Source organism: Bison bison, unplaced genomic scaffold, assembly GCF_000754665.1.
Source record: "Bison bison bison isolate TAMUID 2011002044 unplaced genomic scaffold, Bison_UMD1.0 scf7180017864518, whole genome shotgun sequence".
In the NCBI taxonomy this organism is placed as follows: domain Eukaryota; kingdom Metazoa; phylum Chordata; class Mammalia; order Artiodactyla; family Bovidae; genus Bison; species Bison bison.
In genome coordinates this window covers 16730370-16749653 of record NW_011495071.1, presented here as the reverse complement: position 1 = coordinate 16749653, position 19284 = coordinate 16730370, and the positions used below count along the sequence as shown (strand labels likewise).

The following is a 19284-nucleotide window of genomic DNA, read 5'->3' as shown; positions in this document are numbered from 1 at the left end:
TGACTTCTAAGTATTATACATGAAGCAATGAGATTTATTCTACTTTCCACCTTTTTTTCTCTCATTTATTTTTGTTAAGATACATTATTTCCACACTGTCAGAGTATAAACTTTTACATATTATTTTGTTGCACTTATTCCAGCCTTTGTTTTAGTCTTAGTACTATAGTTAAATATTTTCAATTCTTAACACTAGCCCTTTTGCTGATGTCTCCCCAGTCATCACTTGGTTGACTGAAATTTGCCCTCCCACCTGATTAATCATTTGGATTATGTAGAACTTTAGGTCCAAAATCAGACCAAATTAAGGGGCTGCCAATCGACAGCTCCAATCCCTATACAGGAGCACCACTAGCTCCCAGACATAGTACTCAATTTATTTAGACATTTACTTTAGCACTGGGAGCACATTCTATAACTGCACAAACAAGAAGGGAAAGCAGGGTGGGGACAGGAGCATCAACATGATTTCTTTCCACTCTTGCTGTCCTTATGTACTACTCTCCTTCACCACTTGCTTTTTCCATAATCAGCTGTGAAGAATGAGCTCCCATCTCTACCTCAGGCTTTGTCTATGCATGGTCCTATCTGTGGTTCTTTCAATATTATCCCATTTACATTCCATCTTTTAGAACCTGGAAGTAGCTGATTCACTAATATATCCCTCCAACCCCATCATCAATGCCTTTATCCCTTTTTCTATCCTTATGGTTATTTCAGTGGCATTTGTAAAGAAATAAGTATGCTCAGTTGCTATCTTAAACCATAAGTGAATTCTAACATTTTAAGTTAGTAGCTCACCACTGACTGATCAGAGAGAAGGCCTTCTCACTATAGTAGATCAATAGTCTGTTACAATGTAGTTCCAAAAAAGAAATATTGTCCATTATGGATTACTTACTAAATTCATGTTAATTTATATTTTTCTAAAATTGCAGTATTTTACTTTTACCAGTTAATTGGCTGAAAAGAGTCAAGCGCTGACAGTATGAAAACAACTTTATGAACTGTAAGTTCAGTTCAGTTCAGTCACTCATATGAACTATAAAGCATAGTATAAATTATTGGGTGCGAGTAAAAAGAATAAGAGATGGTCTGATGACCTCCTGACAAGAATGTGCCTCTTACAAAGAAGCCCCTTCATCCCTCTTCAGAAGAGAATACATAAAAAGAAGCACCTGGTACAGAGTCGCAGTTCTTACCTCATGGATATGAAATGCCCAGAATGCTGTGAAGATCACCACGATGGTTAGCCATGTGCTAACTAGGACTCTGGCAAAGTCAGCAAGACTCCACCACCCACAGCAGGAAAAACAAGGCTTACAAAAGGATGTTCCTTCAGATGGAAGCACTAAAAGCACTCTGAATCAGGATGAATGAGGAACCATCCCAATAAACAGTTTGGATTAAAAAAATACATGGATGAGGTGAAAGAGGGTCATGCTTTTCATTTCCCTGTCTGAATGCCTACTTCCTTAGCCATAAAATGAGCACATCAAGTGAGATCAGACCTCTTCTAACATTAACAAGTTGTGAATCTACATACTTAAATAATTTTCATCAGGTTTGCATTACCTTGATTAGGGAAAAATACAACATTTCCTTAGATGCAAGGTAAAGAAAATAAATAGCATATATATATCTCACGTTTTATTAATCCAATCATTTATTACTGGGCACTTGGGTTGCTTTCATGTTCACAAGACAGGTTTTTTGTTTTTATTTTGGTTTTTTGGCCATATATCACGTGGGATCTTGGTTCCCTGACCAGGGATCGAACCTGTGTCCCTTGCATTGGAACCACAGAGTCTTAACCAATGGACCGATAGGGAAGTCCCAAGACATAGTGTTAATGAGTAGACACACAGCTTAGTTAGGACCTATGGGACACAAAGAACAGTCTTAAGGGAACATCTGAAAAGCTCCTTTACTCTCCCAAAAACAATCCAAGCTCAATATCTTGAAAGGACATGGGCAAAGAACATGTACTTCCATAAGCCAGCCTTAAGATAAAGCTAGTATCACCTGGAAAGCAAACTTGAGGGATATGAAGAAACAGGATCTTTATTACACCATGAAGCATCTAGGTCATGCTACCTGTCATTTTTAAATACATTATTATATATCATTATCAATATCATATCATTATTATATATCATAGGGACCCTCATATGTAGGAAAAATGATACAACTCTTATGAAACTATAGTAAGACTTGAAAGTATTAGCAGGTTTTATATTAAATATACTGTGTAATATATATTCTGTCATCTATCACTGAGTCTAATAAAATACCTCTGTAGTCCAAACTCACTTATTTGGGTTCTAATTTCTTTAGTCCACTATGAAACTGGACTGGATTGTGTGGTAACACAATCTACTAATGACAATACCTGATTAGAAAGGAGCTGGCACTGGCAGCTATTTGAAGCAAATCAGAATAGACTGCACCTCTGTTTTCCTCAGATAATTCCACCTTATAAGTCATAAGACTTATAAGGAAAAAACAATGGCTAAGGCATATTATTGAGCTTCTCTTGTAGCTCAGTCGGTAATGAATTTGCCTGCAGTGCAGGAGACCCAGGTTTGATCCCTGGGTTGGGAAGATCCCCTGGAGAAGGAAATGGCAACCCACTACAGTATCCTTGCCTGGAAAATCTCACGGACAGAGGAGCCTGGTGGGCTGCAGTCCATGGGGTGGCAAAGAGTTGGGCACGACTGAGTGACTAACACTAATGCATATTATTATGGTAGATGTTTTTAAAGAAACATCTCTGTTCATTTGGTTTTATGATGCTGTGATTCCTGTCCAAACACAGGAATTAAATAAGGTTTGGGGGTGAGGCAAACAACTTGTTCCACAAAACATCTGTGTACTTTCAGCGTCTTTCTGCACAGATGAGGTAGGGCTGGGGTTGCAATGTCATGCCTAACCTGGGCTTCAGATTTGGAACCAGTTCATGTGGAAAATGCAAATGAAACCTCTGAAACAATGCTGTGAAAAACAGGAACATTTCCATCCGAGCCAGCTGTTCTCCAAGACAATGTCTTCTCCCTAAACAGAAAGCAGGCATAATGGTTTTTTAAAATTATTTACCAAAACTTATGTTTAATACATATCTTTCAGGAACTCTGGTATTTAAAGAATGTTAGAGGAAGTTAAGTGGGCCTTAGGAAGCATCACTAGGAACAAAGCTAGTGGAGGTGATGGAGCTTCCAGTTGAGCTATTTCAAATCCTAAAAGATGATGCTGTGAAAGTGCTGCACTCAACATGTCAGCAAATTTGGAAAACTCTGCTCAAACTACCGCACAACGGCACTCATCTCACACGCTAGTAAAGTAATGCTCAAAATTCTCCAAGCCAGGCTTCAGCAATATGTGAACTGTGAACTTCCAGACATTCAAGCTGGTTTTAGAAAAGGCAGAGGAACCAGAGATCAAAGTGCCAATATCCGCTGCATCATCAAAAAAGCAAGAGAGTTCCAGAAAAACATCTATTTCTGCTTTATTGACTATGCCAAAGCCTTTGACTGTGTGGATCACAACAAACTGGAGAATATTCTGAGAGAGATGGGAATACCAGATCACCTGACCTGCCTCTTGAGAAATCTGTATGCAGGTCAGGAAGCAACAGTTAGAACTGGACATGGAACAACAGACTGGTTCCAAATAGGAAAAGGAGTACGTCAAGGCTGTATATTGTCACCCTGTTTATTTAGCTTATATGCAGAGCACATCATGAGAAACACTCGGCTGGATGAAGCACAAGCTGGAATCAAGACTGCCGGGAGAAATATCAATAACCTTAGATATTCAGATGATACCACCTTTATGGCAGAAAGCAAAGAACTAAAGAGCTTTTTGATGAAAGTGAAAGAGGAGAGTAAAAAGTTGGCTTAAAGCTCAACATTCAGAAAACTAAGATCATGGCATCTGGTCCCATCACTTCACGGCAAGTAGATGGGGAAACAGTGGAAACAGTGGCTGACTTTGTTTTTGGGGGCTCCAAAATCACTGTAGATGGTGACTGCAGCCATGATATTAAAGACGCTTACTCCTTGGCAAGAAAGTTATGACCAGCCTAGACAGTATATTAAAAAGCAGAGACATCACTTTGCCAACAAATGTCCGTCTAATCAAAGCTACAGTTTTTCCAATAGTCGTGCATGGATGTGAGAGTTGGACTACAAAGAAAGCTGAGGGCCAAAGGAAGAATTGATGGTTTTGAACTGTGGTACTGGAGAAGACTCTTGAGAGTCCCTTGGACTGCAAGGAGATCCAACCAGTCCATCCTTAAGGAGATTAGTCCTGAGTGTTCATTAGAAGGACTGATGTTGAAGCTGAAACTCCAGTATTTGGGGCACCTGATGGGAAAAGCTGACTCATTGAAAAAGACCCTGATGCTGGGAAAGATTGAAAGCGGGAGGAGAAGGTGATGACAGAGGATGAGATGGTTGGATGGCATCACCGACTCAATGGACATGAGTCTGGGTAAACTCCAGGAGTTGGTGATGGACACAGAGGCCTGGTGTGCTGTGGTCCATGGGGTCGCAAAGAGTTGGACATGACTGAGCGACTGAACTGAGAGGAAGTTATGTTTATTAAAGGATTTTCTTAAGCTCCAAAGAATAGAAATGGGCCCTAGCATTTCAGTTCCCAGGGCCCATTTTTTACCTTCTTTTGTCAGGTCATGTACTTTTGCAAGCTCATTAGTTCCAGTCTCTGCTTCCTTTGCAACGGAGCCTGAGATATGCCATGAAAGATCTAAGGTGTAACACTTAGTTCTATTGACCCGGGAGAAGTTCATTTCATTTCAAATGACTGTATGTGTACCCTTCCCCAATGAAAAGATTTCTCCAAGCCATCTTCCATGGGTCTTGTGATCTATGTACTTTTTCTCAGGAGATGCAATATTTTTGGAAATAAGGTATAATAATTAAAAATCAGGAGAGCTAGATTCCAGTTTCACTTTAAATTATGATGCCATTCCTGTCCCTGGGTCTCAGTTTCTCAAGGTGCCTGTTACTGACTTCCAGCTCTACAAATTTTTGATTACAAGTCAAAATTCACAAGCAAGAGATTTTCAATAAAAGCCAGAGCTTCTCATCAGTTACTTTCTAGCTGCTAAATTATGCCTTGTTTATTTTGAGTAGAAACAGGTGTTAATGACATCTAATTAAACCATTCTCTCCTGTAAGAGTCAATGCTGTTTTCAGAGTTGGGATATTAATTCTGCAACAAAATGCTTCAGATTAAGATGTTACACATAATGAATCATCACTATACTTTGTTCTAAAGTTAAGCCCCTGTGAAAAAGCTCTCTTACCTAGGGAAAAGGGAATCAAAGCTTCCTTCTTGGCAAAATGTCCACTGCTGTCCAGAAATCGCTCTGGATAGAATATTTCTGGGTCTCTCCAATACTTTTCATCAAAGTGTACAGAATAAAGATTTGTGATTACTGTTGTGCCTTTAGGAATGGAATAACCACGTACAACTGCATCCTCAGAGGTTGCATGGAAAATCCCCAATGGCACTATGTTACAGAACCTTAAAACTTCATGCAAAACTGCCTCGGTATAAGGCATTTTGCACTTTTCATCCCAAGAAGGCTTCCCACTGGGTCCTATAATCAAGTCAATCTCTTTCTGAACTTGTCCTGTAAGAGAAAAAGTGTTCCCATTATTATGCAATTCTTAGAATTATATCTAAAGTAAACTCTCTTTAGGATTAAACAAAAGATAACCAGCCAACATGCCATGGGTACATTCAGATTCAGATTTTTCATCTGGGAGTTCTACTTAAATACATGCCACATATCTTATACAACCAGTACCTGAGACTCCAAGTAACTGTGCTGTGAAACACACGTAGGTAATAAAAATTAAACACATCTAGAATTAGAATAACATTACTCTCATCAAGGAAAAGAATGAAGCATTAGAAACTTCAATTAAAAAAAAACCAGGGTTGGTAATGTTCATTGCAGCACTATTCACAATAGCTAAGACATGGAAATAACCCAAATATCCATCAACAGATAAATGGAAAAAGTTGTGAGAGAGATATATATATATACACACACACATACACATACAATGGAATATTACTCAGTGAATAAAAGGAACATATTTGAGTCTGTTCTAATGAGGTGGATGAACCTAGAGCCTATTATACAGAGTGAGGTAAGTCTGAAAGAGAAAAACAAATATTGTATATTAATGCATATATTTGGAATCTAGAAAGATGTTTCTGATGAACCTATGTGCAGGGCAGCAATGGGGACTCAGGGGCTTCCCTGGGGCTCAGACAGTAAAGAATCTGCCCACAAGGCAGGAGACCTGGGTTTGATCCCTGGGTTGGCAAGATCCCCTGGAGAAGGGAATGGCTACCCACTCCAGTATTCTGGCCTGGTCAATTCCATTGACAGAGGAGCCTAGTGGGCTATATACAGTCCATGGAGTCACAAAGAGTTGGGCACAACTGAGTGACTTTCACTTTCAATGGAAACACAGACATGGAAAACAGACTTGTGGGCACAGGGTTGGGGGTAAGGAAAGGGTGGGACAAATGGAGAGTAGTATGGAAACATATAGACTACCACATGTAAAGAGTCAGTGGGAATTCAAATCTGGGCTCTGTAACAACCTAGAGAGGTGGGCTGGGGTGGGAGGTTAGGAGGGAGGTTCAAGAAGCAGGGGACATATGTATACCTATGGTTGATTCATGTTGATGTATGGCAGAAACCAATACAATATTGTAAAACAATCATCCTTCAATTAAAAATAAATAATAATTTTAAAAAAGCCAGGGTTGGGACTTTCCTGGCAGTTCAGCTATAAAGACTACATGTTTCCACTGCAGAGGGCATGGGTTCAATCCTTGGTTGGGGAACTAAGATTCTGGATGTTGCATGGTGTAACCAAAATCAAACCAAAACAAACAAACAAACAAACAAAAATTCCCAAAAAACTAAGGTTCAGGTTCTGGCTTAGAACTCGAAGGAAGTGGGCAAATCAGTCACTTAGCCTTTTCCCTCATTTATAATACAGGTATTGTAAGATTTATATCTGAGGTTTTTACATGAATTAACAGTTTTTAAAACCTTATAGCTATTCAGTACTTCACTTTTTGGATAGCATAGCAGGAGTTCCTAACTGAAATGCTTTGTATACAGCCAAAGACTGTAAAACATGTGTGAGCCCTAAATGTAAGCACAGACCTTAAGATGATGAGAATCCTCACCTTGAATGTTAGGATAAAGGGCCATGAAAAGAACTGCCCACCGCAGCACATTAGTTGTAGTTTCAGTTCCAGCAATGATGAGTTCACCCACAGAGAAAATTAGGTTTTCTTTGGAGAAAGTAGATGATGGGTCATTTTTACTTCTTTCCATCTCATCTAAATAAGCATCAACAAAATGCTGAGGTAACTGAGGTTTTCTGTTGATGGAAGCTTTTTCAATAAGCCTAGACAGAAAGTCATAGACCACGGCTGCATTTCTAAACAGTTGTTGATGTTTTCCAAAAGGTAAGATGCCAATCCATGGAAAGGCATTATAGAGGAAGACTGTGGCGCTGGCAGCTAGTTCCACATTTTCACTAAATAACTCAATCATGTGCTGAAAATCAGTGTCTTCATAAGTGAATCGTTCTCCAAAAATGACTAGATTGGTTATGTTTGAAACAGCATTTGTTACTAATTGTTTTAAGTCAAAAGGGCTACCATTGTATGTTTCAACAGCATCAATGAAAAATTTGGTTTCTTCTAAGATTTTAGATTCAAAAGATTTCTGGCCATATCCAAAACAGCGAAAGCTATTTACAGCTAATTTTCTGTGATCAACCCATCCTCGGCCATATCTGGAATTCAGTAAGCCTAAAAAAAATAAAATAAAAGGGATGGTTAGTAATTTTTCTCCCAATTATCTTTTTATAAAACTATTAAAAAATTTTATTAGTCCTACATCCCTGTATCTAACAGTTAAAAATGCTATGGTGGCAGAGTGGGGTTGGGGAAGATGGTTATTCATTCTTCTTCAAATTTTCTATAAAACTAAAACTAGACCCAGCAGTCAAGCCCTATTCTTTACTCCTCAGTAGCCATGGAATACTATAAACCGATACACTTATCTATACTTCCCTGAGGACAGGCAGAAAAGACCTATAATCTCCATCACAAGAAACTGAACTATGTTGTGTAATTGAACCTGGGTGAAGTAAGCATGGATGACTTTATTATTGAACTTCTACTACAAGCCTATTTTACAAAAGACAAATGACTGTGTGTTCTGTTGGCAACTTTTTATTCTGGACTAAACACATACTTGAAAAATCATCTTTCTAGAATTAGAAATTTTCTGCTTTGAGAGACTAGATTTTAGAATGCAAATTACTCCCATGAAAGGCATATGTAACATGATAATATAACTGGCAGAGGCAAGGATGGCCTGAATGAGGTAGTGGAAATACTCAACCCAAAAGGAGGTGCTAAGGACTGAATGTGCTGCCAGTTCCCAGTGTGATGGTATCAGGTGGTGGGGCCTTTGGGAAGTAATTAGGTCATGAGCCCTCATGAATGAGTTTGTTGTTGTTTATTTGCTAAGTCATGTCAGACTCTTTTTGATCCCATGGACTGTAGCCTGCCAGGCTTCACTGCCCATGGGATTTTCCCAGCAAGAATATGGGAGTGGGTAATTTCCTTCTCCAGGGGGTCTTCCTGACTGAGGGATCGAACTGGTGTCTCCTGCACTGGCAGGCAGATTCTTTACCACTGTGCCTCCAGGGAAGCCATATTAGGTCATGAGCCCTCATGAATGAGCTCAGTGCCCTTATAAGAAGGGATGTGGGTGGAGATGATGGCCCTTGGTTTTTTGAGGATACAGGAGAAGACAGCAGTCTACAGTCTATAGGAAGCAGGCTCTTTCTAGACACTGTTCTGCTAGCACCTTGATCTTGAACTTCCTAGCCTCCAGATCTGTGACAATAAATGTTTATTGTTTAAGCCACTCATCCTCTATATATTTTTGTTATAGCAGCCCAAACTAAAAAGACAAACATGAAACTCAAACTTCTAATATTACTTGCCTTAAAATTTCAGAGTCTCCACAGAACACTCTGCTGTTCTATGTACTATGGAATATCTTCCCTTTAAATCAACTATCAAGAAAAAAAATATCCTCGGCACATATATTTATGTAACATGTAGTTCACTTGGAATTTCATTTATAATTGGCACATAGGTCTACCTATCATGAAAAACATGAAAATCATGTTCTCTAGTCTACCTGAGGTGCCTATATAATTCACATTTCAACAACTTTTGTGCAACAGCTGTTGCACAAAATTTGGAACTTAGACATTGGATGAGATGGCTGGATGGCATCACCGACTCAATGGACATGAGTCTGAGTAAACTCCGGGAGTTGGTGATGGACAGGGAGGCCTGGCGTGCTGAGATTCATGGGGTTGCAAAGAGTCGGACACAACTGAGCGACTGGACTGAACTGAACTGATGATAAAGTTAACCATACATAAGAGGGTCTTTAAGGCTGTGCAACAATCTTATATTCCATACTCTCTTTTCTTCCCCATACTCCCAGATGACTATTCACTCAACATGAATGTATTTCTGGAGCTAAAGTGCCAGGGATATATATCAGTAAAAAAAGAGGCAAAGATGGCTCTTTCTCATGGACCTTACATACTACCGAGAAGAGTCAAACAAATTCTTTATCAAGGTAAGAGACGTAAGAGTGGTCAGGAAAACACTCAGTGAGAAGGTGACATAAGTAAAGGCATAGAGGATGGAAGTGAGTCAGGCAGATATCCAAGGAAAGATCACTGCAGGTAGAGAACTAGTGCACAGGCACTGAGATGACAGCAAGCCCAAGGGAAATGTATGCATATAGGATACATGTTTGTAACATATGCATATAATTACATATAAGACGGTACACAGGAACCTGATTATAAGCCTACACTGGCCAATCTGTATGCCTAGGCATGGGCCAAACCCACCAAAAAGGGGCCACTTTTTCCTATTCAAACAGTGGGTTTATGGTGGATCTGATCTCCCAGTTCTGAGTATATAGAGTTTAGTGTACATGTATCTTAATATCACACATCTAGGGAATTCCCTGGTGGTTCAGTGGTTAGTGGTTAGTTCAGTGTTCAATTTGATCCACACTTTCACTGTCGTTTGCCTGTGTTCAATCCCTTGTTAGGAACTAAGATGCTACAAGCTACACACTGTGGCCACAACAACAACAAAACTCCACATCTAATTTTCTGTTTTTTCTCTTATTATTTCCTTGAAAATCTTAAGCTGAATACTTATTATTTCTTCATGATAAAAATAGTCTAAACTATAAATTTATAGTTTCAAAAAACAGTTCAGTTCAGTCGCTCAGTCCTGTCTGACTCTTTGCGACTCCATGAACTGCTGCATGCCAGGCCTCCCTGTCCATCACCAACTCCCAGAGCTTACTCAAACTCATGTCCATCAAGTCAGTGATGCCATCCAACCATTTCATCCTCTGTCATCCCCTTCTCCCCCTGCCTTCAATCTTTCCCATAATCAGGGTCTTTCCAAATGAGTCAGTTCTTCCCATCAGGTGGCCAAAGTATTGGAGTTTCAGCTTCAGCATCAGTCCTTCCAATAAAGAATCTGGACTGATTTCCTTTAGGATTAACTGGTTTGATCTCCTTGCAGTCAAAGGGACTCTCAAGAGTCTTCTCTAACCCCACAGTTCAAAAGCATCAATTCTTCAGTGCTCAGCTTTCTTTACGGTCCAACTCTCACATCCATACATGACTACTGGAAAAACCATAGCTTTGACTAGATGGACCTTTGTTGGCAAAGTGATGTCTTTGCTTTTTAACATGCTGTCTAGATTGGTCGTAGTTTTTCTTCCAAGGAGCAAGTGTCTTTTAATTTTATGGCTACAGTCACCATCTGCAGTGATTTTGGAGCCCAAACTATAAACTCTCTTTGTTTCCACTGTTTCCCCATCTATTTGCCATAAAGTCATGGGATTGGATGCCATGATCTTAGTTTTCTGAATGTTGAGTTCACTCTCCTCTTCCACTTTCATTAAGAGGCTCTTTAGTTCTTCTTCGCTTTCTGCCATAAGGATGGTGTCATCTGCATATCTGAGGTTACTGATACTTCTCCTGGCAATCTTGATTCCAGCTTGTGCTTCATCCAGCTCAGCGTTACACGTGATGTACTCTGCATATAAGTTAAATAAGCAGGGTGACAATATACAGTCTGTTGTTTCGTGTCCAGTTCTAACTGTTGCATCTCGACCTGCATACAGATTGCTCAGGAGGCAGGTCAGGTGGTCTGGTATTCCCATCTCTTGAAGAATTTTCCAGTTTGTTGTGATCCACACAGTCAAAGGCTTTGGCATAGTCAATAAAGCAGAAATAGATTATTTTTCTGGAACTCTCTTGCTTTTTCGATGATCCAATGGATGTTGGCAATTTGATCTCTGGTTCCTCTGCCTTTTCTAAACCCAGCTTGAACATCTGGAAGTTCATGGTTCACGTACTGCTGAAGCCTGGCTTGGAGAATTTTGAGCATTACTTTGCTAGCATGTGAGATGACTGTAATTGTGTGGTAGTTTGAACATTCTTTGGCATTGCCTTTCTTTGGGATTGGAAATTCTTTAGGATTACACTCTTTCCAGGGGTGTAAAATAGCACAGTAGAAGGGTGTGTGCTCATCTTCTCCTGCGAGAACTCCAAAACTACAACTCACTGCTGAACAACCGTCGACTGGAGAATGTTGGATCCCACCAAAAAAAGATACCCCATGTCCAAGGGCAAAGGAGAAGCCCCAGCAAGAGGGTAGGAGGGGTGAAATCGTGTTTAGAATCAAACCCCTTATGCACCAGAGACACTCAGAGGGCTCAAACACACCTTGTGCACACCAGGATCCAGAGATGCTACAGAGACTGAGACTGAGCCAGAGCTGTGTATGAGTGTCTCCTGCGAAGGTACGGGCCAGCAGTGGCCAGCCACAGGGGCAGGGGCTCTGGGTGCAGTAGACCTGGGTATGAATGGCATAAGCCCTCTTGGAGGAGGTCGCCATTAACCCCACCATAGTGCCTCCAGAACTTACACAGGACTGGGGAAACAGACTCTTGGCAGGCACAAACAGAACCTTGTATGCACCAGGACCCAGGAGAAAGGAGCAGTGGCCCCACAAGAGACTGGCCCAGACTTGCCTGGGAGTGTCCAGGAGTCTCTGGTGGAGGCTTGGGTTGACCGTGGCCTGCTTAAGGGTCAGGGGCACTGAATGCAGAAGTGCATGGGACCTTTTCAAGGAGGTTGCCATTATCTTCATTACCTCCACCATAGTTTGGCCTCAGGTCAAACAACAGGGAGCAAACACAGCTCTACCCATCAACAGAAAACTGGATTAAAGATTTACTGAGCATGGCCCTGCCCATCAAAACAAGACCCAGACTCCCCCTCAGTCAGTCTCTCCCATCAAGAAGCTTCCATAAGCCTCTTATCCTTATCCATCAGAGGGCAGATAGAATGAAAACTACAATCACAGAAAATTAACCAAACTGATCACATGGACCCCAGCCTTGTCTAACTCAATGACTATGAGCCATGCCATGTAGGGCCACCCAAACGGGTGGGTCATGGTGGAGAGTTCTGACAAACCAAGGTCCACTGGAAAATGGAATGGCAAACCACTTCAGCATTCTTCTTGCCTTGAGAACTCCATGAACAGCATGAAAAGGCAAAAGGATAGGACACTAAAAGATGAACTCCCCAGGTGTGCAGGTGCCCAATATGCTACGGGAGATCAATTCAGTTCAGTCGCTCAGTCGTATCTGACTCTTTGCGACCCCATGGACTACAGCAGGCCAGGCCTCCCTGTCCATCACCAACTCCCGGAGTTTATCTAAACTCATGTCCCTTGAGTTGGTGATGCCATCCAACCATCTCATCCTCTGTCATCCCCTTCTCCTCCTGCCTTCAATCTTTCCCAGCATTAGGGTCCTTTCAAATGAGTCAGCGCTTCCCATCAGGTGGCCAAAGTACTGGAGTTTCAGTTTCAGAATCAGTCCTTCCAATGAATACTCAGGACTGATCTCCTTTAGAAAGGACTGGCTGGATATCCTTGCAGTCTAAGGAACTCTCAAGAGTCTTCACCATCACCACAGTTCAAAAACATCAATTCTTCGGTGCTCAGCTTCCTTTATAGTCCACCTCTCACATCCATACATGACTACTGGAAAAACCATAGCCTTGACTAGATGGACCTTTGTTGGCAAAGTAATATCTCTGCTTTTTAATATGCTGACTAGATTGGTCACAACTTTCCGCCAAGGAGTAAGCGTCTTTTAATTTCATGGCTGTAAACACCATTCTGGAGTGGTTTTGGAGCCCAAAACAATAAAGTCTGCCACTGTTTCCCCATCTATTTGCCTTGAAGTGATGGGACCAGATGCTGTGAACTTAGTTTCTGAATGTTGAGCTTTAAGCCAACTTTTTCACTCTCCTCTTTCACTTTCATCAAGAGGCTCTTTAGTCCTTTGCTTTCTGCCATAAGGGTGGTGTCACCTGTGTATCTGAGGTTATTGGTATTTCTCCTGGCATTCTTGATTCCAGCTTGTGCTTCCTCCAACCCAGCATTTCTCATGATGTACTCTGCATATAAGTTAAATAAGCAGGGTGACAGTATACAGCCTTGACGCACTCCTTTTCCTATTTGGAACCAGTCTGTTGTTCCATGTCCAGTTCTGTTGCTTCCTGACCTGCATACAGATTTCTCAAGAGGCAGGTTAGGTGGTCTGGTATTTCCATCTCTCTCAGAATTTTCCACAGTTTATTGTGATCCACACAGTCAAAGGCTTTGGCATAGTCAATAAAGCAGAAATAGATGTTTTTCTTGAACTCTCTTGCTTTTTCAATCATCCAGCAGATATTGACAATTTGATCTCTGGTTCCTCTGCCTTTTCTAAAACCAGCTTGAACATCTGAAAACTCACAGTTCACATATTGTTAAAGTCTGGCTTGGAGAATTTTGAGCATTACTTTACTAGCATGTGAGATGAGCGCAATTGTGTGGTAGTTTGAGCATTCTTTGGCTTTGCCTTTCTTTGGGATTGGAATGAAAACTGACTTTTTCCATTCCTGTGGCCACTGCTGACTTTTCCAAATTTGCTGGTATATTGACTGCAGCATTTTCACAGCATCATCTTTTAGGATTCTAAATAGCTCAACTGGAATTCCATTACCTCCACTGGTTCCTAGTGATGCTTCCTAAGGCCCACTTGTCTTCACATTCCAGGATGTCTGGCTCTAGGTGAGTGATCACACCATCGTGGTTATCTGGGACATGAATATCTTTTTTGTATAGTTCTTCTGTGTATTCTTGCCACCTCTTCTTAATATCTTCTACTTCTGTTAGGTCCATACCATTTCTGTCCTTTATTGTGCCCATCTTCGCATGAAACGTTCCCTTGGTGTCTCTAATTTTCTTGAAGAGATCTCTAGTCTTTCCCATTTTATTGTTTTCCTCTGTTTTTCCCCACTGGTCACTGAGGAAGGCTTTCTTTTCTCTCCTTGCTATTCTTTGAAACTCTGCATTCAAATAGGTATATCTTTCCATTTCTCCTTTGCTTTTCATGTCTCTTCTTTTCACAGCTATTTGTAAGTCCTCCTCAGACAACCATTTTGCCTTTTTGCATTTCTTTTTCTTGGGGATGGTCTTGATCCCTGTCTCCTGTACTATGTCACGAAGCTCCATCCATAGTTCATCAGGCACTCTATCAGATCTAATCCCTTGAATCTATTTCTTACTTCCACTGTATAATCGTAAGGGATTTGATTTAGGTCATACTTGAATGTGTTAGTGGAGAAATAACTCCAGAAAGAATGAAGAGACGGAGCCAAAGCAAAACAACACCCATTTGTGGATGTGACTGGTGATGGAAGTAAAGTCCAATGCTGTAAAGAGCAATATTGCATAGGAACCTGGAATGTTAGGTCCATGAATCAAGGCAAACTGGAATTGGTCAAACAGGATATGGTAAGAGTTAACATCGACATTTTACAAATCAATGAACTAAAATAGACTGGAATGGGTGAATTTAACTCAGATAACCATTATATCTACTACTGTGGGCAAGAATCCCCTAGAACAATGGAGTAGCCATCACAGTCATCAAAAGAGTCTGAAATGCAGTACTTGGATGCAATCTCAAAAATGACAGAATGATTTCTGTTCATTTCCAAGGCAAACCATTCAATATCACAGCAATCCAAGTCTATGCCCCAACCAGTAATGCCGAAGAAGCTGAAGTTGAACGGTTCTATGAAGACCTACAAGACCTTCTAGAACTAACACCCCAAAAAAGTTGTCCTTTTCATTATAGGGCACTGGAATGCAAAAGTAGGAAATCAAGAAACACCTGAAATAACAGGTAAATTTGGCTTTGGAGTACAAAATGAAGCAGGTCAAAGGCTAACAGAGTTTTGCCAAGAGAACGCACTGTCGTGGCAAACACCCTCTTCCAACAACACAGGAAAAAACTACACATGGACAGATGGTCAAAACCGAAATTAGACTGATTATATTCTTTGCAGCCAAAGATGGAGAAGCTCTATATAGTCAGCAAAAAACAAGACCAGGAGCTGACTGTGGCTCAGATCATGAACTCCTTATTGCCAAATTCAGACTTAAATTGAAGAAAGTAGGGAAAATCACTAGACCATTCAGGTATGACCTAAATCAAATCCCTTATGATTATACAGTGGAAGTGAGAAATAGATTTAAGGGATGAGATCTGATAGATAGAGTGCCTGCAGAACTATGGACAGAGGTTCGTGACGCTGTACAGGAGGCAGGGATCAAGACCATCCCCAAGAAAAAGAAATGCAAAAAAGTAAAATGGCTGTCTGAGGAGGCCTTACAAATAACTGTGAAAAGACAAGAAGCTAAAGACAAAAGAGAAAAGGAAAGATATACCCATTTGAATGCAGAGTTTCAAAGAACAGCAAGGAGAGATAATAAAGCCTTCCTCAGTGATCAGTGGAAAGAAATAGAGGAAAACAATAGAATGGGAAAGACTAGAGATCTCTTCAAGAAAATTAGAGACACCAAGGGAACGTTTCATGCAAAGATAGGCACAATAAAGTACAGAAATGGTATGGACCTAACAGAAGCAGAAGATATTAAGAAGAGGTGGCAAGAATACACAGAAGAACTGTACAAAAAAGATATTCATTACTCAGATAACCATGATGGTGTGATCACTCACCTAGAGCCAGACATCCTAGAATGCAAAGGCAAGTGGGCCTTAGAAAGCATCACTAGGAACTAGTGGAGGTGATGGAATTCCAGTTGAGCTATTTAGAATCCTAAAAGACAATGCTGTGAAAGTGCTGCAGTCAGTATGCCAGCAAATTTGGAAAACTCAGCAGTGGCCACACAACTGGAAAAGGTCAGCTTTTATTCCAATCCAATTCTAATGGAATGTTTTTCATTCCAACTAAAGGCGATGCCAAAAAACATATATTTTATCCTAAATATTATTCTGATCATATCATTCATTTTCATAATTTCCTAAAAGGTCTTCTGTTATACTTGTGGTATAATTTCTTTTTTGGTCTAATTATTACTTAGAAGAGTATTTAAGAAGTTGGAGATTTGCTTTTTAGTTATACTATTGCTTTCAAGGTTCATCATACCCTGGCCTGATAATTCAGCCTTTTAAGTTGGTATTTTCTTTGCACAAGTTGATTGGCTTTGCAATTTAATAGTTACTTTTTATCTTCTTCATTTTAAATCTATGTATATTTTAGTCTATGTAACCAAGCTATTGCATTTTTCTTGGAAATGAAGTGTGAAGCTCTCGTTAAATTGGAAAATTTTGAAGTTCATAAAAACTCATACTATTAACTATGAAAACGGATGTATAGACATCAACATTCTATGTTAGTCTTCTGTTGCTTTCTTCTCATCCATTAACTTTCAGCCTTTCTCTCTTGTTGAATATATAATCATCTGATACTGATCAAGACTAAACCATAGAGAATACTAGTCCTTCACACATACCGTACAGTTCTTCATTTACATATCATATTAATTAGTAGTTAAGAAAGGCTGTTTCAGGGTTTATAAACTTAGAAGTAAAATGATCATAAAATGTCACCAAGCACTCAAGACTAGCTTAAAACATACTTCTGATTCCAGTATGTGTGCACACATATGTATACTTGTTTCACAAAACCTGCTTGTGCTAATTCTTTAAAACATCATTTACAGTATTTATTAGAACTAGATTACAAGAAAAGAATTAGCGTGTAAAATATGAGTGTAATACAGCCTAAAAGTCCTCAAATGTTAGGTTCTAAAACTTAAATTAACTAATTAATGCTTTCCTATTAATCAGTATGAATTTCTGTCCACAATCTTCAGGCACTCTGTCTACCAGATTTAATCCCTTTAATCTATTCATCACCTCCACTATATAATCATAAGGAATTTGATATAGGTCATACCTCAATGTCTTAGCAGTTTTCCCTATTTTCTTCAATTTAAGCCTGACTACTTTTTTTCCAGTAGTCAGGTATAGATGTGAGAGTTGGGCCATAAAGAAGGCTGAGCACGGAAGAACTGATGCTTTCAAATTGTGGTGCTGGGCAAGACTCTCTGAGAGTCCCTTGGAGAGCAAGGAGATCAAACCAGTCAATCCTAAAGGAAATCAACTCCAAATATTCATTGGAAAGACTGATGCCAGGCTGAAGCTCCAATACTTTGGTCACCTGATGTGAAGAGCTGATTCACTGGAAAAGACCCTGATTCTGGGAAAGACTGAAGGCAAAAGGAGAAGGGGGCAGCAGAGGATGAGGTGGTTATGGTTAGATAGCATCACACATTCAACAGACATGAATTTTCACAAACTCCAGGAAATAATGGAGGACAGAGGAGCCTGGCATGCTGCAGTCCACGGGGTTGCAGAGTCAGACATGACTTGTAACAGAACGGTATAAATTAATCAGTACAACAGAAACCAATCTCTACTATGTGATTGTTGTTGTTCAGTCCCTAAGTCTGTTGTTGTAAGTAAGTTGTTCAGTCACTACTATGTAATAAATTTACATAAAATAAGAACTGCGATTTATAATAGTTTAGTAAATCACTAGATAGGTGAAAACAAACATACCTCCCATTTTTGTCATCTTCATGAATAAAGGAAGACATGGTCTGTCTGCAAAAATTTCACTTTGATGAACAAGGCATTCCTTTACTACATCATAGCCATTTAGAACCACAGCTGATATACCTCCAAGATCCAAACTGAAGATCTTTGAGAAGAAAAGAAAAACATTTAAATGGAAAAATATATTGAGAAATATAACCAGAGAAATCTACATGTACTAAGTCCAGCTCTCTCAGTATTTGTTATTTCTTGAAAATACTGGCATTTATTACCAAGTTGACTGTTTAGAGTGCCTATCAAGCACAATAATTTCATTACACATTCAATGACTGAAGACATAATCTTGTAAATGCTGTAATGCAAACAGTACCAGATTGAGGAGGTCTGGGTTATACTTTAAGCTTTGCCATTAAACAGATATAGGTCACTGGATAGAACCCTTAATGTTTTTGGGCTTCGGGGCTGCTATAGAAAATCAAGAAATACTTGAGTTATATGCGCTTTTAAAATTCATTCCAACTCAAAACAGTCAATGATCTCTCAGAACCTCTGTTTATTTCCAAGAAAAATTGAGGGGGTGACTCCATCTATATATCATTTATTATTCTAGGTTTAGGTAGGGGAGGGGATTGTCAAAGGCCCAAGAGACTTGAAACTGAAGACAACTTTTGTTGGGGCCTGGGATATGTAATCCCAAAATATGCCTCAATGGCACATTAATTATTTTGAATTAAAAGTTAATGAAGAAATGGCCAACACAAAAAGGATACTCTAGGGAGTTCGCTTGTGGCCTACTGGTTAGGACTTGGAACTGCCATTGCTGTGGCCTGGGTGTGATCCCTGGCAGGGAACTGAGATCCTGCAAGCCAAAATAAAAATAAATAAAAATGAGGGACACCTCTCTCTTTTTATCTCCCTGAAAGTAGGAAATAAATCTCTCATGTGAAAGGTGCACTCTCTGCATATGGAGGTTGTTGTGTTGGTGTTAGTTGCTCAGTCATGTCCCAGCTCTTTATGGCCCCACAGACTGTAGCCCACCAGGCTCCTTTGTCCATGGAATTCTCCAGGCAAGAATACTGGAGTGGGTTGCCATT

The 19284-nt window shown here is 40.0% G+C and overlaps 1 protein-coding gene across 4 annotated transcripts in view; it reads right to left on the bottom strand.

The window, feature by feature from the left end:
- Positions 1 to 1643: 1643 nt before the first annotated feature.
- LOC104981447 (vitamin D 25-hydroxylase) overlaps positions 1644 to 19284 on the bottom strand; it is a 25402-nt gene continuing 7761 nt past the window's right edge. For 3 of the 4 annotated variants that reach the window (XM_010830567.1, XM_010830569.1, XM_010830570.1), the window contains 4 exons: positions 18194 to 18335; positions 7243 to 7875; positions 5327 to 5656; positions 1644 to 3054 (listed from right to left, as the gene is read on the bottom strand). In XM_010830567.1, coding sequence (XP_010828869.1) covers positions 2879 to 3054; positions 5327 to 5656; positions 7243 to 7875; positions 18194 to 18335 — 1281 coding nt within the window. In that variant the 3' untranslated portion in view covers positions 1644 to 2878. The remainder of the gene's footprint in view (positions 3055 to 5326; positions 5657 to 7242; positions 7876 to 18193; positions 18336 to 19284) is intronic. The other variant, XM_010830568.1, reaches the window with a different exon arrangement.